Raw genomic sequence first — 24,086 nt, 5'->3', positions numbered from 1 at the left:
ATTTTACCTCCATCGTAGCTAAGCTGAGAGTTGATAGTTCTACTGCACCAAGAAATGAATTGTAGGCTGGATTTTTGGATACAGACTTCCTGCTTTGGTCAAAGCTATTTGACTTGAGTGAGTGGCTTCATTCTCAGCCCACAGAGAACAGGTTACATTCATTTAAGAAATGGTGTGTGTATTAAGATAGTCTATCCATAAAGTCATTAGCCAACTGTTTCAATGAACAATGGTTCTGCTTGGAGGGTGGCACAGACATTAGGTGAGGGTAAGAATTTGGCTGATTAGCTGTGATAATTTGGAAAAGCATTCATCTCAGAGAAAGAGTAACTTTATAAAAGTCCTCTTCTTCAAACTTGGTACAACAGTTACAAATGTCAAGCAAAGCATTCAGTTTCACTTTGTTGTTCTCTTACAAGCTATAGGGTGGGTCTTTCTACCTCAAATAGCCTCATCTGGATCATCCTGCACAGACAAACTCACCCAGAGGCTTGCTCTTTAGTTATTGTAGATCCCCTGCTGTTGACAAGATCTATAACAAGTCTACCCCTGTCTACTCATCCGAAGTTTAGCACTTTTTATTTGGGATGAGTTTTCTGTTACAGATGTTTTGCCATTGTTTGTTTGCTTGCTTGTTTGCTTTCCTGGAAGGTTGTTGTTTGTTTTGGGGTACAGATCTCACTGTGTTGCTCTAGTTGGCCTGGAACTCACTATGTAGACTAGGCTGGCCTGGAACTCATAGAGATCCACCTGCTTCTGCCTTCCAAGTCCTGGAATTAAAGAAGAGCATAAACAGAGCACTTTCTAAAATGCTTCAGTGTGTGTGTGTGTGTGTGTGTGTGTGTGTGTGTGTGTGTGTGTTCATGCTATATAGTGGGATCTTGGGATCAAACTCAGAATATCATGCCTGTGTGTGATCATATCTGTTTGCTGAGCCATCTCACTGGCCTCCAACTTATCACCTTTAAGCTACAACCTTGTCCCCATGGGCTCCTGGCCATCTCATAATTCGGTCCAACTTCAAAAGTCTTTCACATTTCCAGAACTTTAATTTTACATTATTTATTGCATGTGTTTTTGAATGTTTCTGTGCAGGCATGAGTGTTACTTGTCCTTGTGCCTTGACACAGGATCGGGGTTCTCAACTAGAAGCAGGTATATCTGGAAGGCACATAATAAATATACGCAGACTACTTTTTGGGTACAAGCTGACAGGCAATTTTTCAAGGCTTAAAGTTTTTCTCTCTTCTCCCTCATTCTCTGCTCTCTCTTTCTCACCAGTTTGCTCACAGCTTGAGGCTACACACATTCTGCATACTCCTGCGCACTCTGCTTTTCTCCTGTGCACTTTTCTTGAACTCTCACACTCATACACACCTCTGTGCATTCCCCTTTCATTCTCACACACACTCTTCACACACACCTCACACACACACCACATGCACTCTCCTTTCACTCACACACACACTCTCCATATACACCTCACATTCTCTCCTCACTCACTCCTCACATTCTCTCTTCACTCACTCTTCACATTGTCTCTTCACTCGTTCTTCACATGCTCTCTCGCTCTCTTCGTTTGTTCTCACATTCACCTCACATATTCCTCATTTGCTCTCTACATGCTCACTACTCGCCCTCTTCTTGCCTTTCTCTTGCCCCAGTCTTTTATTGATACTCCAAAAGCAGGTAGAAAAAAAGACGTTGTATAATCACTGCCAAATCAAATGAATAACCACATCCCACAAAGAATCAAGAATTACAATTGTTTCCCCAAGTTTCAAGCTTCCCTATTCCCGGGCCTATAGCCAAAATAATAATAATTGCAATCTTACCATTATTTAAACTTTGACTTATACTTCAGAGCTCAGAGCTCTGAAGCCAGCTACTTGCATTTTGTTGTAAAGCTCTAATGATAAATGACAATGGCAAAACTGCCAGGCAGTGGCCAGAAAGAATCAAGTTAACCCTTAACTCAATAGTTCCGCTAGCTTTCTGCTTCTGGACATTGCACACAATGACTCTCCTAAGAGTCCCAGTGTTTTAACTGAGTTTTACTAATATAAGATTTTACATAGTCTATACTTGCTTATCTAGGAACCACTCTCAAAAGTTGTGCAAAACTTATTTCATAACATCAATAGTTTTTTTCTTGGGGTCCTGTGGGGAGCAGTGAAGCTGGAGAGGCATTCGCCATGGCAAGATGGCGCCTACTTCCGCTGTCAACTCCTAGTAAACAACTGTTTGCGCATGTGCATAGAGAACTGTTTGCGCATGTGCGTAGAGTGAAAAGTCACGGCCCATTCTGGGGCTTTATGTAGGGTAATGAGCGAACAGCCAATCATGGGCAGACACACTGCGCTGTGGGCAGACACACCACACTGTGGTGTATATAAGCAGTGCGGATTATTGGTTTGACCCCCTTTTTTCCCTATGGATGGAGACAATAAACGTTGCTGCAGAAGGAACCTAGTGTCCGCGTGTCTTCTTGCTGGCAAGACGACTGCGCGGGCTACAGGGTCCCAATGTTGGCTCTATTTAATTTTCTAATAATTTCTTCAAACTTTCTTTGCAAATCAAGCATTAATCTGGAACTCCCATTGTGCAGTTACTACATTGTTTCCAAGATGAGCGCACACAGCATGCACCTGGGCCATGAGGACTGTGCTTGTGCTGTGCCCTGTGCCTCAAGTTTTTAATTGTTTAAGAATCATTACATCAAGAAACATCTAGTTTCACAGAATTCACCAGAGCAGAAAGAGAAAGACGTAAGAAAGTCAGATATAATAGAATAATTATGCACAACAAGGCCAACTGAAAAGCAGTCACACACAAATGAAATCTATACAGCCATTGTCCAGGGATAAGGTTACGAGAAATGGGAACAACTGTTTTTTACAAAGAGCTGCCGTGGGCTAGTGAAATGTCTCCATCCCTGCCTACTGCAGGCAGTCCCTTATTTCAGATGGCGGGTCCCCTGGAGGGGTGTGTCTCCTCTTCTCAGGGTCCCAGATGCCATTCTTTTCTATAAGGAGCTGCTGCGGGCTTCTGAGATGTCTCCATACTGGCCTACTGCAGGCAGTCCCTGTCATTGTATGCTGTCCCCAGCAGTTACTGTCCATGTGAAGGTCGAGGACAGTTTGCAGGAGTTGGTTCTCTCCTTCCACCATGTAAATTGTGAGAATTGAACTCAGGTCATCAAGCTTGAGAGCAAGAGCTGTTACCTACCCTCCACCACTGTTTCTAAATCCAGGTCTCAACTGAGACTCAAGGGAATCTCTAAACTATGAGCTTCTATAAAACTAAAGCATATGCCTTTAGCCCCAGCACTCCAAATCAAAGGCAGGTCAATCATCTGAGTTCAAGGCATGCCAGCCTGGTCTATATTGTCAGGTCCAGGTCAGCCTGTCTCAAAAAGAAAAAAAATCTCTAAAACATCCATAATTTTAATACAATGACACAGAGTAAAACATCCCCATTACAAAAGAGACCACACTGAGCAAACACAAAATCTACCAAATCCTGCTGCTCCGTGTCTAGCATTTAGGACTCAGGTTAGAATTATTTAGGTTATACAAAAGACTTAGGTAGCCACCTCCCCCCAGCCCCAGCCTGGAGCACACACAGTCTCTTGAGCCAACTCTACTCCATGCATACAGCTTTGCTCCCGAAATGTCCCATCATTCCCCATGGTTCTGGCACCTCCATCATCCTAGAGTCTCCGCCAAGTCTTGGGCTTGATCTTCACGGTTTCACACAGTGCCCTCTTCTCTCTTTGCTGGGAGTCTAACGCCTATACCTTGCCTGGTCTCACCAGCTCTCTAGAACCAGAGAGTAAGCACACCATGATCTCTTCATTCTGGCATCTTTCATCCCGCAAAAACAGTACGATGGGTACCATTGCCGTGTTCTGCCGTCAACATGGGCTGGAGCCTGGCTGCACCGTAACAGGCGTAGCAGCGTGAGTATGCTAACCCTGCAGAGATGCTCTTCTAGGAAGTTGCTGTTCTGGAGCAGAGATCCCTTTTAGCATCCTAGGTCCAGGCTCTCTCCTTTCATATAAATTTACATTTTCATATAAATGAAGCCTTCAGTCTTGCCCTCTTGGCAACATCCAATTTTCCTAGCATTAAAGACATTCCTCTTTACCAGTTCGCTTCCACTTTTTTAAACACTTGCCTTGGGTGCAACGGTAAACTTGTTCCAACTGTTTTCCTTGACAAATTGGACATATTTTGTACCTTTTTCCCCAACCTCTTGTTCCTTCTCACTGTAGAGCCAGAAAACAGTAGTAACTAATAATAATGTCATGAGGGGGCTGATGAGATGGCTCAGTGGTTAAGAGCACTGACTGCTCTTCTGAAGGTCCTGAATTCAAATCCCAGCAACCACATGGTGGCTCACAACCATCCATAATGAGATCTGATGCCCTCTCCAGGTGTGTCTAAAGGCAGCTACAGTGTACTTACATATAAGAATAGATAAATCTTTTTTTAAAAAAATAATAATGTCATAATAAGAATATCCTGTCTTGGAACATCTTCCATCAAAGAAGTCAGTTCATTTTGTTTTAATTCAGTCTCATGCAAATTCTCAGGATACAACCAGAATGCAGCCAGATGCTGTGCCAGATATTACACAAATGCCTTCTAGCCCAATTCCTGATTCCCTGTTCCCTTCTCAAATCACATAAGCTAAGCCTCCACTTTCCATGTTTGTTGTCATATCTTGAACCCCATACTCCCATTAGACTGCTTCATCAGCTCTGCTGAGAAATTAACACTGACTAAGAAGAGGCCAGCGCCTTCTGGGAGTATCTCCTGAGGTCAGTACCTGGGAGCTGTTACCCAGCAAGGGTCAAGTCTGCGTCTTATGCTGACAGCCAAACTTGGCAATGTGTAGAAGTTAGCAAGCTGGTCCTGGTTTTGAAGGCTTGCGGGGGTCATGGAGACTGAAGCTTGGCACTGTATGGCATGGCACGAGTTCCCGAACAAGCCCAGGAGAGGCCACTGATGAAGGTGTAGTCCAAGTGCAGTCAGTAAGAGTCCTAGGACTGAAGTGGCCATGAGGGAGTTGAGGTTTGCCACCGTGGGATGTAGTCAGAGTCCTTGAAGGGCCCAGAAGAGGGTATTGATAAAGGTGTGGCCACTTGCAGAGACCCCAGCATTTTGGAGATGCTGGTATCATGGGACAACCACTAAGGACAGCAGCCTGGGCCTAAGAGACAAGCTGTGTGTGTGTGTGTGTGTGTGTGTGTGTGTGTGTGTGTGTGTGTGTGTGTGTGCTGACAAGGGCAGAACTGGAGAAACAGAGCCCAGAAGATGGTGAGTGAATTCCAGATGTCCAATACTGAGCTTTTTACACTATTGGAGTTTGGTTTTGCTTAGATTTGATTGTGACTATGCCCTGATTAACTGTCCTCTCTTAAAATAGGAAAATACTTAACTTTTTTTTTGTTTTACAGGAGTCCACAGTTAGAGACTTTAGAATCCTAGAGTCTTCAGAATTTTAGAGAGCCTTCGGATATTTTAAGAGACTGAACTTTTAAGGTGTTTGAATTTTAATGCTCTGGATCTTTTAAGTGTTGGAATGTAGAGGCAGGTGGATTTCTGAGTTCGAGGCCAGCCTGGTCTACAGACTGAGTTCCAGGACAGTCAGGGCTATACAGAGAAACCCTGTCTCAAAAAAAAAAAAAAGTTTGGAATTTTTATATTGCAATGTTGATATTAACAGATGTTGGAGATCCCCTGGGCAGTAGACTAGAAGCTATAAGCTAAAATAAACCCTTTCCTCCCCAAGTTGCTTTTGGTCATGCTGTTTTATCACAAAAGAAACCCTAACTAAGGCAGGGAGTAAAGTGGCTTCTCACAGTCCTTTTCTATCCCCTGTGAGTGACACAAAGTAAGACATGCTTATATGTAATATGAAAGCCCATGAGCCAAATGTGGACCACTGTTAGTTTTTCATATGGTGATTTGAATTAGACACCCTCTATTCTCAGGCATTTGAATACTTGGCCCTCAGTTAGTGATAACTATTTGGTAAGGATCAGGAGGTGTAGCCTTGCTGGAGGAGGTGTGTCACTGGGGGTGGGCTTTGAGGTTTAAAAGCCTCCAGTCATCCCCAGCTTGCCTTCACTGTTTGCTGTTTGTGGTTTGGGATGTGAGCCCTCAGCTATCAGCTTTCAACTCTACTCTCCCATGCTCCCCCACTGTGATGGCTTTTATACCAAACCCCAAGCCCAAATAACCCTTACCTTCTGTCCTAGTTAAAATTACCATTGCTGGATAAAGCACCTAGGGAGAAGGTTTATTTTGCTTGTACTTCCACATTGCTGTTCATCACTGAAGGAAGTCAGGACAGGAACTCAAAACAGAGCAGGATCCAGGAGGCAGGAGCTGATACAAAGACCACAGAGAGGTGCTTCTTACTGGCTTGCTCCCCTGGCTTGCTCAGCCTGCTTTCTTATAGAATCCAAGACCACCAGCCCAGAGATGGCACCACCCACAATGGGTTGGCTCTCTCCCACTGGTCATTAATTGAGAAAATGCCGCACAGCAAGATCTTATAGAGGTGTTTCCTCAACTAAGGCTCCTTCCTCTCTAGTGACTATAGCTTGTGTCAACTTGAGACACAAAACTAGCCAGTACACCTTCTATAAATTACCTTGGTCATGGTGTCTTTTCACAACAATGAAACCTTAACTAAGACACCTACTCACATCAAACCCAGTCAGTAGGCAGCAAGTTCAGCCTATGTGCTCAGCATCTCCCAGGGTCTTACGCTGGGCTGTATAAGGCATGTCTGATCTATAACAAATTATTTTTTTTATAATATGAGTCTTGATTGTGGGTCATTTCTTAAACTATGGACCACCAGAAGCAAATCCTAACATTAGAATGTGAGGATATATAATTATATGGAACTACTTCCAAGTTTATCAGTAAGTACTAAAATGGGAACGGCAGCCAACGAAAGATGCATTATCAAGCAGGTTGCTGCTGGGACATTCCAGAAGGCTGTATAGAATGACCTACTCAGAGGAGGTGAGACCTACTCAGAGGAGAGAGCTGACCTGTCTTATTATGATTTGAATTGTTTGCATAGAAAAAAATATGCTGATGTCTCAACCCATATGGGACCACAAAGTGGCATGTTATTTGGACAGAGGGTTACTGTGGATGCAACTGGTTAGGATGAAGTCACACTGGAGTCAGACAGACCTTCAGTACAGGATGATGCTATCCTTGATGTCAATAGTGCCATGTGGGGAGATGGAAAGTTGCAAGGGGAAAGTGGCATGTGAAAGAAGAGCAGGCAGAGTTAGATATGATCCTGTCATTACCCATACGGTCACCTCTACCACAACCAAGAAATGTCAGGGGCCACCAGAGCTAAAAAGGCAAGGAAGAGCCTTCTCTGCAGACACTCTGCAGAAGCATGACCCTGCCAACACTGTGATTTAGGATTTATGACTTGCAGGACAGTGGGGGAAGAAAGGTGGCCTTCAGCACTCATGAGGTCTGTACAGGTTCCCTGGGCCCTTTCTTGCAGCTAGTCCTTATCCCATAGCCAAGAAGAAAGGCCCGCAGAGAAGAGACAGTAAGAGGCTCCCTTGAAACATGAGCCTGTGTCTCGAACTATTTACACAGCACCCGTAGACTTGGTCCCTATGCAATAAACTCTCAGTTCACTCAGTGTTAATTTGGAATGAATCTGGCTAAATTAGTACAGCAGTTCTAGACTTAGCAAAGGAGGAGACCCTCTGGCCTTCCTGTGTTAATGAAAAAAATCACCCACGACCTTCAAACATCTTTACCATCTTCCAGAAAGCGGTTTTTTACCTGAACAGAAAACAATAAAAATAACCACTGGTAAGAAATGAGATGATCGGTCATTGAGGAAGAAGGGTATTGTCTGATTGTCTTGGAACAAGAAGCTACAAGGATGGTAATAGCAGTGGCGGACATTACCTATGCCATTAATTTCTGGAAGGCACAGTACTGAGTGTTTCATATAAACTCTTGTTAGAAGGAAACTTGTGAGAAAGACACCTTTATTTTATTGAGCCTGAGAACTAGAACTCGGGAAAACAACTAACTATAAGCCGCATGGCTGCTCTGACTCAACAGTCAGAGCTCTGTTTGCATACAAGGTAGAAATCAAATATGTATTAAGGGATGGATGTAGCAGGGATGTTGCACCAAGATGTTCATATTCCCAATCCAGAGAACCTTTTGCCATCAAGGCTTTCCTTTCAGCCCCTTGACACTCCGCCCCCAGAGCTCTCCAGTTTGTAAGAATCCAATTATTTGTATTTCTCTTGAAGTGGGTTTGGTTGGCCTTGGTCTCTGAGGCTATTCTCTTGCCTCAGCCTCACACGTAGCTGCCTATAGGCACAGGTTATTGCAGAAAGCTAGTGAGGAGATATGGCTGCATTTCTGATTTGTACTGTTCCCTTCAATGCCCTTTGCCTGTCTTTTTCTGTCCTGGTTTAGGGAACCCAGAGCTTTATGCATGCTATGGCCTTCTATAGTGAGATGTCTCCTTTTTCTCCTACTTTGCAGAATTTTAAAAGTAATATTAGGGGCTAGTGAACTAGCTCATTGGGTAAGTCACTGGCTACCAAGTCAGTTGACCTAATTTTTTTTTTTTTAAAATCTCAGAAAACCAACCCATAAAGGTTGTTCTCTGAACCCCTTAACACACAATGAATAAACAAAAATTTAAGTAATATTTTCTTTTAAAATGGGTTCTTCAAGCCTATATGGTCTCTATTAGCTGTGTTTTATTCTCAATCTCTTTCTTTATATCCTGCAGTATTTTACTTCAGAAACCTTGCTTTTTCTGTTAAAGATCAAAAAATTCTATCTTTGAGAATATGCTTAGAAGAATGGATTTCAAAACTGCACTCTTTCTAACTAACCCAAAGAGAGCTAAGAACCAAGAAGGACTTAGTTTCAGATAAATCTTTTATTGTTTGTGTTTCAAAGACAGTAACACGGTCATTGTCACAGACATGTGAAACATCTATTTTGCAGGAAGAATATGCTACAAGTCACGCTAGCCACAAAGCATTAGCATTCTGGCAAAGACTAGTGATATTTCCAACTGCATCACACATTTAATAAACAGTAAATGCTGCTTTCTGCCTCTGGGTGGATCAATGGTGTCTTTCAGGGAATGGCTCATCTCTCCAACTGTCAGCCCCGCTGGCTGAACTTTTCAGCTATCTTCTGCAGTTCCAGATCCATGGCAGCCAAGTTCTCCAGTTCCTTTTTCTGGGAAACAGAAAAGTAGAGCACTGATGTCAGGTCATACTACCATACTACTCCAGTTCAGGAAGCTCTAAGGAGAAAGGAGAAGCTTAGGTACAGGAGAGGCTGCCTGAGTCAGCCAACATCAGGAGTCCTCAAAGTGGGCTCTTGTGACCAGTAGGTTGGGTACCCCAAGCAATTGCCTAGGAATAGGGATTCCTGGGTCCCATGTAGAAATGCTGACTGAGAAACTCTGGGGGACCAGGAATCCCCGTGACTCTGATGTATGCTCAAGCTTGAGAGGCACCACCTGACATGATCGAATTAGGTCAAGGCACTGTTTGGGAGGTCAGCATGAGCATCAGAACCATCTGGCAGGCACCAGGTGCCCAAGCACTAAGGTGTACTGCACACCCGGGCAGAAACTCTGGGGATAGATCCCAGAGGGTAGTTTGCCAAGTTCTCTAAACACTGTAAAAAGAGAGGAGGGGGAGGAAGAGGAAGAGGGAGAGGGAGAGGGAGAGGGAAAGAGACGGGGTGGGGGCAGGAATATGCACTCTGGCTAGATGGTGGCTGGAAACCAACTCTGCTCTATGACTGGGGCACTCACATCCTCACAGTGAAATTTCCCATTCGTCTCTCCCCATTATCAGACATGTTGATGCTAATAACACCAACCTTGATCAACATAGTCTAATTCTAAGCAAAAACTTCAAACCATACCTCTTCCTCGGTCAGAACTCTCTGGCCAGCCCTGTCCTTTTCATCTTTTGCCTCCTGGTGAGGCCCCATCTGCTCCTCCGAGTCGTAGAAGTCAGGAAATTCGGCTGCCTTCTTCCTGTAGTGAAGGAGCTGGTCCAGCTCAGCCACTCCGTCATATTGCCTTTTCAAGTCCAGGGGAGGGGTCCTGGCAAAGCTTCTCTTCTCATATCCCCAGTTCACATCCTCTGAGAAGGGCCTTCTCTCCCACCAGTCATAGTTGTACTCTGGGAAGACATTCTTCTCAGTCAAGGTCACCCCATTTCCATCTTCCCCATCATCCTCAAGAAAGCTGTCATCTGGGTTGCCTTTTTTCTCAAAGTCACTATTCTTCCACTGGAGAGGGTCAAAGTATGGGTTGAACAGCGCCCCTAACCTCTTCCTCTTTTCAGTGATGGGATAGGGCTCATATTGTCTGTCTGGAAACCTCACTTCTTCCCTGCTTTCTTCCGGTTCTAGCTGTTCTTCCTGCTGCCACCATTTCCCTTGGTCCCCTTCCTCACCATAGTTGAGGTAGTTTTTCTCCTGCTCTTGCCATTTGCTCTGTGGATACCTTTTTGCCGTATCTATTGGGCTTTCGTGAACAGGGTAGTGCTCTTCATCCAGGAGCCTTTTTTCTTCTCTGGTATTAAGAGCAGAGTAGGCTCCTGGCTCCCACCCCCTGCCTCTGTGTTGGCGTCCCTTTGCCCCCTCGTAGCTCCTCTCTTCCTCAGTTTCTTCACCGTGTCTGTTTGCTGTGCTTTCCAGTTCAGAGTCAGGGTGGTTTCTCTTGTACTCCCTTTCCTGGCTCTCCTCACTCCGCGGTCTTGGGGCTCTGTCCTCTTCACTTCCTCTGCCCCGGTACTGTGGTCCCCGAAGGCCCTGGGGAGCCTGGAAGCCCGGATAGCTTCTCAGTTCTTCCCCATATTCAGGTTCTTCCTCTGAAGCCCTGTAGTGAGCTAGATGGTAGCCTCTTTTCCCCACTAAACTGGCTGTGGCCACATCTGCCCCCTTGGACTCCTTGGAAGCATGTCCTCTTTCCTCAGATAGAGGATGCCCTTCGTAAGAGGACTTGTTGGACCGGCTTCTCCCGTGGTGGTGTCTGGGCCTGCGTTTGGTTACTTCAGAGGCTGTGCCTTCCTCGCTTTCCTCGGATTCTTCCTGGCTCTGGTCGTGGTCGGTAAGCTCCTGGGGTTTCTCCTGCCTCCTTGCCTCCTCTCCACTCTCCTGGCTGCTCTGCTCTCTACTGTGTGTCTTCTCCTCCAGCCCCATAGAGTGTGCATCTGCTCTGGCCGCTGACTCCTCTTTTTTCTTAGCGGAAGCTTCACTTCTTTTGTTGGAAAAGGTGTTCAGCTTCTCTCCAGAATCTTCAAGGTGTTTCTTCTCCTCACCAGCATCTTCCCTATGCTCCTCCTTTGGGTAAATCTTGCCTTCTTCTTTCTCCCTCTCTTTTCCCACACTCTCTTCCGAATGGTGTATCTTTGCTTCTTTGGACACTTGTTGGTTGGGGAGATGGAGGCTCTCCTGATCATCCACTCCCTCTCGGCTGTGTCCTCCTCCTTCTGTCCACTTCTCATTGTCTACCTTCATCTGACCTTGAGAGTCTTCTACTGGAGCTCCTGTTTCCTCCCTATTGGAGGCCCAGTGGGCAACTGAGGCATCAGCTGGGTCTCTTAGCAACCGTACTTCAAACTTCGAGTTCTCATTTTCACCTTTCTCTTCACCATTGACCTCTTTTCCACCTATAATGAAAATATAGGAGTAAGCACAACTGCAAAAATGCTTGAGGTTCAAGTACCAGTCTCAGTGGTAGATAAAGCTCCCAAAGACCCTGGAAAGGAGGAACATAACAGAGGATGTATGGAATTCTTTGAAAAGCTGGTGCTATGGGAGCTCTTTGGCTATGTTTAAATTTAATTAACTCTCTACATGTTTAAAAGTTTTAATAATACCTACCCAGTATCTCTATTTGTAATTGTCAATGGTCAAACTGGAACCCATATGTAACTCTAGGAAAGATTGGAATTTAGAACCAGAAGAACTCTTCCAGTTCATCCGGTTCAGCCACCTTGTTTTGCAGGTATAAAAGACATGGAACCTCAGAGTGTTCTAATTCAGGACTGTTCTTTCCACATTGGAGGAAGGTGGAAAGGTTAGCATTGCATAAATGAATGGCTCTAACTATAATTTAACTTTAAAAAATTAAGTAGCCAAAATAGGCAATATTGAGATTCAAAGGAGGATTCAAAATTTAATTATTTATCAGGCTTTGTTAGCCAGTCAATTGTGTGGATCCTATCCAGCAGGAAATGACAGCTTCACTCAGCTCAGTCATGGACTGTGCATTTCATCCTACAATGGACTGTGAATTTCACAGTGGTCCCACATCGTCGTATCAGGTAGTGATGCCAGAGCCCTGTTGGTTTCTGTAAGTACACTTAATGATGTGTGCATAGCAACAAGATAATCCAATGTTGCCTTTCTAAGAATCACTAAATAATGCATGGCTGCAACTTGTGATAAGAATGGAAAAGGATGCTCTCTCTCTCTCTTCACTCAGGCCCACCCAGTTCTTCGATGTTGAAAGTAAGTTTCAATATGCTAGGCTGCCTCTGTTTCCTGAGTCAGCAGCAGATGACATAGCTGGCATTTTCTGCTCTCTTCTGTCTTTTCCCAAGATATCTCATGAAAAGAGAAGTGGAGATCATACTGTCTTTGTTGTTAGTTGGCTTAGGTTTTAACCTCTCTCACCAAGTTCAGATAGAAGACCATAAGCCAAGGCTACTGGGCACTAGGGGTCAACATCAGCACCACCCATGGTGGAAGCCACTAGCTCTTTGTCACTGTGGAGCATTTGAGATGTGGCTTGAGCAAACTGAGACCCGATAAACACACCAGATACCAAAGACTTCATACAAAAAAAAGAGAGAATTGTTAAAATAATATTTTTGATAGATTGGGTAATATTAAATATATTAGTGAATCAAATACATTAGATAAAATGAGATATATTATTGACATTAATTTCACTTGCATTTTTTAACTTTTTAAATATGTCCACTAGAAAATTTGAAATTATATTTGTAGTTCATACACACTTTCTTTTGGACAGCACTGATGGGCCTATTTATTTGGGAGCTTAAGAGAAAACAAGCAAGCAAGCACAGCAGGAACAGATCTCATGAGTCATTTTGAACTGATATTTACAAAGGACCGAATTTACCTGTTTAATAAAATAGTCAAGAAATCATAGCTGGTTTGTACCTCTCTATTAAAACACAGCTTGACATGGTAATAATGCTCCCATGTTTACAAGGCTGCAGGACTGTCAGACTTGTCTATACAGGCATTTGAGTACCCGTTCATCTGTTGCAGTCCCTGCAGCATGTAAGAGCCCATGACGATGCCAGGAGGAGTATGAGTTCTATGCCAGCTTGGACTACAAAGTGAATTTAAGACTAGCCTGAGTAACAAATCAAGACCTTCTCTGAAAAACAAAAAAGCCCAATGGTGTTACATTAAGTGCTGGGGCAGGGTTAATTAGTTGAGTCCAAGTAAGCAAGGAGGCTTGGATGGTACCCCTGACTCTCTGTGGTCCCTTTCCAAACTCCTATGGTGAAATACCAATTGCTGCTATGATAGCATGGGGAGGTTAGGCCTTGGAAGGTTCTTAGGCCCTGAGTGAGAGCAAGGTCCTAATAAGGGGACACAGGAGGGCACAGTGAGAAGAAGGCCATGCACTCAAGATAGAAGCTCCCTTAACCCAGGAGGACATGGTGAGAAGATGGCCAGACAGCCAAGACATGGGACCTTACTTTACCTTGATTGTGGATACGCACTACTACAGCTGTGAGGAGTTAATGTCTATTGTTAAAGCCTGTGCGACTATGGTGTTGTCTGTAGTGCTCACAGCTGATTCAGCCAGGCAGATGCTGATGTCATTCTCAGAGTTCGCTGAAGGACAGCAGAGACCACATGCTCCTCTTCCTACCTGATTGAAGGTGTGAGGTGTCTTAAGTGTGAAGAACAGAAGTATTTTTATTTTTATTTTTATTTTTTCTGGGTTAAATGTGTACTGACTATAGCAGCTTGTGTCTGGAGCTGAACACTTCCTCCTAAATTTAGCTCTAAGCCCAGCAGGTGAGACTGGGGAGGGCTGACTAGCCTTTGAAGTCTTAATCAATCTGCAGTGCCGAAGTGTGACACTCATTCTTGCTTCCAAGTTAAACAGGGAGCATATCTCATCCGTCTTATTGCAAAGTTGACCAGATCAACTATGGCCAGAAAAATCTTGTACCTGGTTAGAAACTGGGCTTCTATAAACATCTTTCTTTTTCTTCTTCTTCTTCTTCTCCTTCTTCTTCTTCTCCTTCTTCTTCTTCTTCTTCTTCTTCTTCTTCTTCTTCTTCTTCTTCTTCTTCTTCTTCTTCTTCTTCTTCTTCTTCTTTTTTGGTTTTTTGAAACAGGGGTTCTCTGTTTTGTCCTGGCTGTCCTGGAACTCACTCTGTAGACCAGGCTGGCCTCGAACTCAGAAATCCGCCTGCCTCTGTCTCCTAAGTGCTGGGATTAAAGGCAAGCACCACCACTACCGGGCTTCTATAAACATCTTAAAGCAACTCCCCCCCCCCAAAAAAAACCCATTCAAACCAAAACCAAAACAAACCAAACAAACAAAAACTAAAACCTACAATTCATCCCTTCTCCCGAAATACTTATTTTCTCACTTTGGGCAGGAGAGTGGGAGATAAGGCTTGGGGTGGACCACAGGCCAGGCAGAGCATTCCCTTTGCTCAGTTTGACATGCAAGTCTGCCTATCAGGTTAGGAGGAAGAGAACTAGGGCCAGGAGACAGACAATTACAACAGTAGAGGAATGGCGTGGCCCAGAACTGAGTTCTCATTACCTACACTGCAGAGGCAACATGTAATTATCAGATGTTGCTGTAAACAGTCAAAATTTTAAGCAGGGTGTGGTGGTGTATACCTTGAATCCCAACGCTTGGGAGGCAAAGGCAGGTGGATCTCTGTGAGTTCAAAGCCAACCTCCTGTTTACATAGTGAATTCCAGGCTGGCCAGAGCTACATAGTAAGACATAGTGAGACCATGTCTCAAAAATAAATATATAAATAAATAAATGGAAAGAAAGATGATAGATGGATGAATAGATAGATAGATAGATAGATAGATAGATAGATAGATAGATAGATAGATAGATAATTAGCTTGATATTTAACTCAGTGGTAAAATGCTTAAAAGCTGGGCTTGTTCTTTGCCACCACCAAACAAAAACAAATAAAAATTCAAAGTCTTAACTTCCCTTGAAAGTTTGCAAGGTCTGAATAACAAAGTCTGGTAACAGAGTGTGTAGTTCTTCCCCAGAGGATGAGAGTCAAGGAGCACAAACTCCTGAGAAGGCCTCCCCCACCCCCTCCAAGGCTTCTACGCTGCTGTGACTGCTGCTGCTACCACTGCCACTGCTGCTGCCACTAAGACTAGGCCCATATTCCTGCACTGCTGACCCTGAGAGGGGGCCCACAACTGTGCTGCTACTCTTCCGCTCTTAGTCTTGCTGACTCCTTCATAGTTTCGAGTCAGGCTTGAAACTGCAACCCTGAAGGAACACGTCCATCTTCCAGGCCATTTCTGTCTCTGTCTGTGCAGTGTCCATGTTAGAGATCTGAGCCCTGTTATTTTGATCTCTGGAGCAGAATCAACAGACAGATCTCAGGGAACAACAGGCAAGCTGGAGTTACCTGAGCGCTAAGCACCTGCTTTTGGAGACAAGCAGAGTAAGGAATTGGGAAACTTTCCTCTGAGCAATCGTGGTTACCTTATATGGCTGGTTACCTTCTATGACAGGCCCTTCCTTTTGCCCCCAACTGGTAAATGAAGACAGGGAAAAGGTGATAGCAAAATGGGTTGGCACAGACAAGGAGTGCTTGCTTCCTGTGATGAATTAGAACCCCTACCTATTCAAGCAGAAGATAAATTTGAGAAAGACAGAAGCATTTTGCCTGGAGGGTATAGGGAAGCATCCATCCACAGTTTAATTGGGCTTAGACTGCCCCCATACCTGCCACAATTCTGAGGCAGATTGAGTTAACCCAGGTTACTCTGCCAATTGTCCATGCTTTATGCATGAACCCCATGTGTTGCAACCATAAGGGAGTTTGCCTTGTAATGAGAGATTTAAAAAAAAAAAAAAGAATTATTTATTTATTTTATGTACATAAGTACACCATCTCTGTCTTCAGACACACCAGAAGAGGACATCAGATCCCATTACAGTTATGAGCTACCATGTGGTTGCTGGGAATTAAACTCATGACCTCTAGAAGAACATTCAGTGCTCTTAACCACTGAGCCGTCTCTCCAGCCCCCATAGATCTTAAAGGTGAAAAGAAAGCACTCACTGTACCCAGCTTGCCTAAGAACTGCAAAGCAGTGGAAGGCGTTCACACGAGCAGGATTTGTTTGAGTCGGCTTCCCTTTCTAAATGACAAGGACTGTATAGTTTCATTAAAAACTGGAAATAGCACATACTGCTTGCGTCACTATTTAAACTATGTTTCCCACAGCTCTTCAGTACAGAGAAAACACTCCTCTAGCCTCAGAGCAGTTCTTCAACCTTGCTCTCCTCTCACCTCCCAACACTTCCTTAGTCACTTCTTTATCTGTTCCTAAGCAAGCACTTCCCACACTTCTCTCCACCCAAATGAAGACTTGTTTTAATTTTTTTTTTTAAAAAAAAATATGAAATCAAGGAATTTAAGAGCTGATAGACAGCCCAGAGACCACAAGTCAATCTCAATTCCCTTTTCTGGGAAAAAAAAAAAAAGCCTAGAGAAAAAAGGGATCTTCCCCACTGTTAGACAGCTAGGAATGGACTAGAAATCCTATTACTGTCTCCCCAGGTACCAGACTAGTCAATCAATGCTGTCTGTCAAACTATACCACAAGGATGTGTTTACAGGTAAGGTGGAGGTTGGAGGAAAAGGATTCACCACACGCACAAAGATCTTTCTGAAGCATGGGACACTTACTCTTCTTCAGGACTTGCCGGCACTCAGGGGTGATGGTGGGAACACTGGACTTGGATAGGGCGTTTGAGAGGACTTCAATAATGCAGCGAGTCACCTGTAGGAAGACACAAAAGCAGGTGGGCAAGCTAGTGTTGCTGAAACACAGCTTGATCAGGAGCTCCTGTCCCTGGAGGCTTGAGCATGGGACTAGAACCCATGCAGGATCTCAGGGTAGGGACTCAGACTTACAGGACCACAAGGAAGCCTCCCAGGCACTACACTGCAGAATGAAAGAAGGCCCTGGGTGGTGATAGCCGAAAGAAGGGAAACAGAGACCCACTTCTAAGCAGGTGTGAGGGAAATTGCTTCTGTCCTCAGGAAGACTAAACTCTGCCCCCTAGATGGATGCGTATGTTTTCTACAGGAGAGTCATCATTTGTCCCAGTCTCCGAGGAACAAAACTTTGGCTTTTCAAGACATGGGGGAGGGAGCTGTCAAAGGGAGTGAGACAGTCTAGGGTGAACATGCAAGTCAAGACTCAAGAGCAAACATCTCAACTTACCATTTCTTCGTTGTGATCTCTGTTATCCACTGGAGCTGAGCTGACAGCTTTGAAGGAGAAAATGGAAAATGTTTTGAGTTGTTTTTTGTTTGTTTGTTTGCTTGGGTTTTGGCTTTGGGGGCTTTTTTGGAGGCTGAATGAATCAGACTTGCAAAATCACCCTGCTTTTTTGAGAGTGATGGAGAGTGAATCCTTAGCAGAACCCATGGCTGGGAATGATGTCAGTGGTCATCGTTTCCTATGAAACATGAAATACGCTGCTGTTTTCCCCAGAAATGCCTTGAACATGTTTGGAAATAAGTGCTGCCTTGCAGCTGATACAAATCAAATCCAGACCACAAAGGAGGGGGCTTCTTAGGTTTCGGCATTTTACCAAGTATTGTGCTGGTTACACAACCGTCCTATATTTGTGAAAAGTGTGTTGAACTGTGCACTCACTCCACACAGTTTTCTACATTCTGTGCAATCATAATTTTTTTTAATCAAAGTAGAATCAGGTACTCTCTGCAGTCCTTTCCCTCTGTCTACACCGAGTGGCTATAGATCTGTGGCCCTCTCTTCCTCCCCGTGTTCCCAAGAAAATATACAAAAACACAGATATTAAAGGTCAGGCGTGGTGGTGCACACCTTTGCTCACAGCACTCAGAAGGCAGAGGCAGGAGTGTGAGTGAATTGGAGGCCAGCTTGGTCTCTCTGACTCCCAGGATTGCATAGAGAGACCCTATCTCATAAACAAACCAAAAAATCAACAACAACAACAACAACAAAAGTAAAAATAAAAACCCCCACAAAAATAACAACAACAGCAGCAAAACCTTCAACAATAACAATCACCAAAACCATGGATATTAGATCATTACTCACACAAGACCTTTCCTTAAATGATCTGCATTCAATATTATGATTTTCTGCATTGTATACAATTGTATAAACACCACCAGAAGTATCAAGTTCTCCAGCACATTGTTAAGGTTAGGCTATCCAAGCTGGCATTTAACAACAACTGGTGTGTGACAATATGTTTCAAAGGAAAAATTAATGCTCAAGATTTTATGAGACTCCGCCTGCCTTAAATCAGTATTAGGAGTGTCTTTGTTGGTCAGGAAATACCCTGGGTAACCAGCAGCTACCATTGCCATATCTTCCTTCTCCCATAGATTGCTGCTTTTGTTATTTTACTTTTATTTCTCTTTATTTAATCCTTTCTGCTAGAGAAGCTCAAAGCCTTTACAAACACTCCCATCTTTACAATCATTATGCTGGAAAAAAAACTTAAGAGGAGGGATTCCCTTGGTCTCCAGAATAGAAGACCTGGCTGGGGCAAGAGCAAAATTCTTGGGCATCACCAGGCAGTGGTGGTGCATGCCTTTAATCCCAGCACTTGGGAAGCAGAGGCAGACAGATTTCTGAGTTTGAGGCCAGCCTGGACTACAAAGTGAGTTCCAGGACAGCCAGGGCTATACAAAGAAACCCTGTCTCGAAAAAAAAAAAAAAAATCTTGGGCATCAGACACTAAAGCTACTCAAATGCAGTTCATTTATAACTAGCACCCTAAACTTTCTTCCAAACCAAGCCTCTTCAAACACCTACTCCCCTCACCTAACCCATTGCCTATCAACCCAGAGGAAGACTACAGGAGACTTAGGCTATAACTTAGGAGTCAAGCACTTTTCTAGTAAATGTAAGGTCTTTACCACTTGAACCAAATAAAGAGGGAGGCAGAGGGAATGTTTCACTCGTTTGCTTACTTTACTAAACATCTACTCCAATCATTTTCAGAGTCCTACTGTCATCTAGCTTTATTAAGGTCACTTAAAAACGTTTGAAGCGTGCTTGATAAGCTATGAAGAAGGCTCCTCTTCTTCCTCAAGTGCAGGTCAAACAAAACCTGACTAGCCAACTTTTGCTCTCAGGGTTCTTACGCCTGCCTTTGGAAGTTCTGTTGTTTTTCCTTTTCTTTAGTACTGCAGACTGAGCCCAGGTCCTCACACAGGCAATCACTTCCTGACTGAGCCACAGCCTAAGGCCAGTCGTTCATGTTGCAATGACTGCTATTCTGAGAACACGCTCACTTTGGCGCTTCTCATTTTTCACCTCCAATCTGTGAAAATCTCTGGAAAGAATAACTATGGAAGAATTACTCCCCTAATAACTGAGAAATCACCCTTTTCAAGTTCAACTTTTCAGACCTTCTGTAGCAATGCAGATCCACATAGATGGTTCTGTCTGTTGTTTTTCCCCAATATAAAGTGGGTACTTTAACTACCCATACTGCCAGACTACTAACCCTTGTCAGAGCCAACTCTTGTTGATGGGCAAGGGATGTCTCATTGTCCTAGACAATTAGCAGTTTAAAACTTACTAGTATAGAATATTCCTGTTTCCCCCAAGGAAAACTCCTCAAAATCTTTTTAATAGAAAGGAACTAGGGTTTGCTTATGGAGGTGCATTGTGTACCTTAGTGAAACTGCTAAGTGACATGTATTTCTTCCAATAGAATCTTGTGAGAGCAAAGAAATAACTAAAGATATATTGGGTACTCTAACCTTGTTTAACCTATTTCTGTAGCAAATAAGAAATACATCTAATGCTTATGGGAAAGAAAAATAATCAAATGATAAAAAATTATCAAATAACAAATATGAAAATAACTTTTAAAGCATCAGCATCTAATAAGACTATGAAGGTTTGATTCATGTGAAATCACAGCTACAAAGTAGGTTAAGCATGTTCTTCTGCTGGTAAACCATGGACACCCCCAAATTCCACCAAACTGCATAGCAAAAAGAACTCATCTTTCCTGTTTATAGATATGGATATTCTGCTGTTGGTTTATTCATATTAATTTTTAAGGTGCAAATTACTTACCACAGACAGTTGTGGCTCTCCTTCAAGAAGCTCTAAATGGTAGAAAATGAACTAGATGATTTCCTGGGGTCTCAACCATGATTTTGCTAAATAACAAACTACTGGAAGCCCCTCTTTGCCAGATTTGGGGAGGAGAAAATAGGGAGGTGAATGCTAAGATACATGGTGTATTTCTGGGGTGATGAGTATGTCCTAAAAATTGGTAGTGGAGATGGTTATGGTCTGAGGGTAGCTGACACAACAGGAAGTAAGACACTTTGAAGCAGTAGGCTGCGTGATGTGTGAATAATAGCCTAAAACAGAAGAGAGTATTATAGCTCCATTTTCATTACTATTAAATATGATCTTTTGTTAGAATATTCCTTCATAAGAGGTATGGAATGTTTAACCACCACCAAAAAGGTTAATTAACCAGTTAAATTCTAAGTTGTTCAATTTGTTTTCTTTTATCGAATTAAGAATATGTATTAGTTACTCATAAGAATGATTTTTTAAAATGAGAACATTATGAATGCAATAAAATAAATTACCATTGATTTTCCTTTTGTCAAACATTGAATGAGAGATTCCTGTCAATCAAAGGCATATGTAAACATATACATATATATTTCATAGAGACATATGAAAGATGAGAGATTTCTAGTTAGAAATCTCAGTCTCGAAACAAAACACTTTTGGGGGGACATTCAAAGAGACAAAGAGTTGCTAGCTTAATTTGGTGTTGTACTTATTTTTCAGTATCCCAACACAAACACATCTTTCAAACCATTGGAGACCACTGAGAAAATTTAGAGTAGTTTGAGACACGGCAACACAATCATCCACACACACCGTCAAATATTAACTACTTGTTTTCATTCTTCAAAATTGACTGAAACATTTATTTTACTACTCCAGAGATACTTTCATGGGTATAACAGTCTTGTTATTTTTATTTCTAGAGCACAAAAGGAAATATTTAGCACAGCTTCCATTCATAAATTAAAAACTGATCAGCTTAAATGTGTATTACCTCTCTTTAGAAACGTACATACAAAGTGTAAATATGTTAACCCTGTAAACAGACACACGAAAGCCTGCACACCCGTATATGGCATGCTGAGGAAAATGTCTTACGTGCACACGATCTAGATCTAACTCAGCGCCTTTATAATAATAGAGGAAACTGCAGAGGCCAACTGCATGCATTCCCATGGAACTGTGGTCACGGGGCTGTCAAAAGTCACACGGAGAATCAGACTACAAAGGCTCTCTCTAGCCCTGTAAAGAGCCTGACACCTCTGCAGAGAACACAGAATGCGGCTTTGCTTTCAGGGGCTGCACAGCCCCTGCGGGGAAAGCAGGAAAAATCTGGACAGCTTTAGCTTCCCCAGCTCAAAGCCAGGCAAAGCAAGGGACAGAGGGAAGAGGAGAGACAAGAGAGAGCAGGAGCTGTCCGAGGTGCTGAAACCCCACTCACCGGCCAGAGCTGCTGCGCCCAGGAGGCCAAGGAGCATGGCCGGCTGCATGGTGCCGCTCGCCAGCTGCGTGTTGGAGGAGCTCGGCGGGTGCGGTCTCCGCAGAGCAGCTGTGGCGCGGTGGGCGCAGGCCGGGCTCTTAAGAAGGGCAGGCGGGGTGCAGCGCCCGGGGGCGAGCTGCGGGCGGGGGCGCCCCTCGCTCAGCCCTGACGTCACGGAGCAGCCCCGAGGCGGCGCCAGCGGGCGGAAGCTCCGCCAGTGCGTGTGGCCTTGCGCAGGGTCCCAGCAGGCACAGGCGGGGATGCAGGGACGCCAGGTGCTGTCGATCTCAGGCAAGGAGGGGCAAGGGTCCAGCTCATATTGCCGCGCCTGCGCTCCAGCTTCTCCGCGCACACCTTCGAGCCTGCAGAAGCCACTTTGAGGCTGTAGGATACTTGTGATTCTGAAGGGTGTCAGCTTTGTGTTTCCTCTACCAAGCTGAAGAAAAATCCTTGCTCGGAATAAATACATAGGAGGTTTTTAGACCCTTACAAGAGAGTAATGTCTGTAAACCTAAGTGTGCAGCCAGGAGCCTGCTCTTGGTTCAGATGTTTGGTCTGTGTACCTGTCTTCCTATCTATGGGCTCTGTCTGTCTTCTGTTTATGGAACCTCCTACCCCACGTACTTATTCAGATGGACTTAAAAAATCAAACGGGCCAAAAGGATACACTGCAAGATTATCTCTCTCTTTAACCTCAATTTCCAAGTTCAGTTTTCTCTGTAACCACTCTCTGAGGCTGAGGCCAAATTTAGTTTGGAGCATTACTTATAACTGGTCCTCTTCCTTTTCCTCTCCCCATCCCCCTCCTTCTTCCCTTCCCTTCCCTCCTCACTCCCTTCCTCTCCCCCTCTTTCTCTTTCTCTTCATTGGTCACTTAACCAGATCTTAACCAGACACCCTTTGGCCTTTAGTTACTTACTCCTTTACAACAGGGGCATAGCTTTGGGCAAGGTAAGGAACTAGTACATCCTTGAAAGCCTGCCTTTGCTTGCTTTTAAATAGAGACAGAAACACATTTTAAATGATGTGTGCAATGGAGATTATAACATCTTCCAGATTATTTTTGACATGGATTCTGTTAGCCTAATAAGGAACTGGGAAAAAGCTTCAGACAAGCTGCCTGCCCAGAAGAGACACAATCTGTTCTGATAACAGATTTTGAGGACCAGTGAAACTTGACATGAGATCTTTTTGGTCAGGTGATGAAGTTTTCAGTTCTTTTCCTGAGAAGAGTGAAGCTCAAATTCCCTTTGCATATGCTGAGTACATAGATAGATGTCTCTCCCTGGAAGATTATTTACCAAAACTGCCGCCTCAGAGCATATGTTTTTAAATTTTTATTTATGTTTTTCTGCATTGCTGGAGAGAACACAGAGCCACGGGCATGCCAGGAAAGTACTTTACCACTCTTCTATATCATCAACCCATCTTGGAAATGATAGTTCTGAGACAACTGGTAAAATCTGAAAAGAGATATGGACTCCATCTCTCTCTGGGAACTGCACATAGAGACACACGTGCAGACAAGCCACCCTTCCACATAAAAGTAAATCAATCTTTTCAATTCTTTTAAAAGAAGGAAGTAAAATATGAAAATGAAAAAGAAACCCGTTGGCAGAGAAAGATTGGAAACTCTTGTCCACCTGGGCTACATATAACAGCAGAGAATGTGGGAAGACACAGCATATTACACCAGAGAGGCCAGTGCTTGGTAAATGACCTGCAGAGTCACAAGCCTTGTGGCCCAGGACTTTTTGACCAGCTGCTTTCCTTAGTTCACTACCCTGTCCCCATTTCCAGGGGTGACTCCTTTACCAACTTATTTAATTATGTATTCATTGAGATAGGGTCTCACTCTGCAGACCAGGCTGGCCTGGACTCACAAGAATCCACCTCTCTGCCTCCCAAGTTCTAGTTCTGCTTTTTAGCCATGCGTCACACTTCAATGGGTCACCCTGTGTTTGTTCTCCCAACCCCCACCACTACAATCTGTGCCTATAACTGTGCTGGCATGTCTTTGCTGATTTCAGGGAGAGTTCCTTGGTAGTCAAAAAAAATGTCATTGTTGGGCTGGTGAGATGGCTCAGCGGATAAGAGCACTGACTGCTCTTCCAAAGGTCCTGAGTTCAAATCCCAGCAAC

General features: G+C 43.8%; 1 protein-coding gene across 1 annotated transcript; it reads right to left on the bottom strand.

Annotated features, from left to right (window-relative positions):
* Positions 1 to 8,954: 8,954 nt before the first annotated feature.
* On the bottom strand, positions 8,955 to 22,279 carry Chgb (chromogranin B). Its single transcript, XM_031371997.1, has 5 exons — positions 21,907 to 22,279; positions 17,580 to 17,626; positions 17,039 to 17,132; positions 9,981 to 11,737; positions 8,955 to 9,281 (listed from the first exon to the last, which is right to left on the bottom strand). Exons 1-5 carry the CDS (start codon positions 21,953 to 21,955, stop codon positions 9,204 to 9,206), a joined length of 2,025 nt encoding a protein of 674 aa, XP_031227857.1. The 5' UTR covers positions 21,956 to 22,279; the 3' UTR covers positions 8,955 to 9,203.
* Positions 22,280 to 24,086: the final 1,807 nt, after the last annotated feature.

Source organism: Mastomys coucha, unplaced genomic scaffold, assembly GCF_008632895.1.
Source record: "Mastomys coucha isolate ucsf_1 unplaced genomic scaffold, UCSF_Mcou_1 pScaffold15, whole genome shotgun sequence".
NCBI lineage: Eukaryota > Metazoa > Chordata > Mammalia > Rodentia > Muridae > Mastomys > Mastomys coucha.
Note: the sequence above shows the minus strand (reverse complement) of the source record. Positions and strands in the feature narration are given on the sequence as shown.

Excerpts from the sequence above, each read along its gene's own strand:
- Chgb (XM_031371997.1), bottom strand. The coding sequence starts at position 21,955 with ATGCAGCCGGCCATGCTCCTTGGCCTCCTGGGCGCAGCAGCTCTGGCC. Across the intron at positions 17,627-21,906 it reads GGGCGCAGCAGCTCTGGCCG|CTGTCAGCTCAGCTCCAGTG; the intron begins GTGAGTGGGGTT and ends TCTCCTTCAAAG. Across the intron at positions 17,133-17,579 it reads GAGATCACAACGAAGAAATG|GTGACTCGCTGCATTATTGA; the intron begins GTAAGTTGAGAT and ends GTCTTCCTACAG.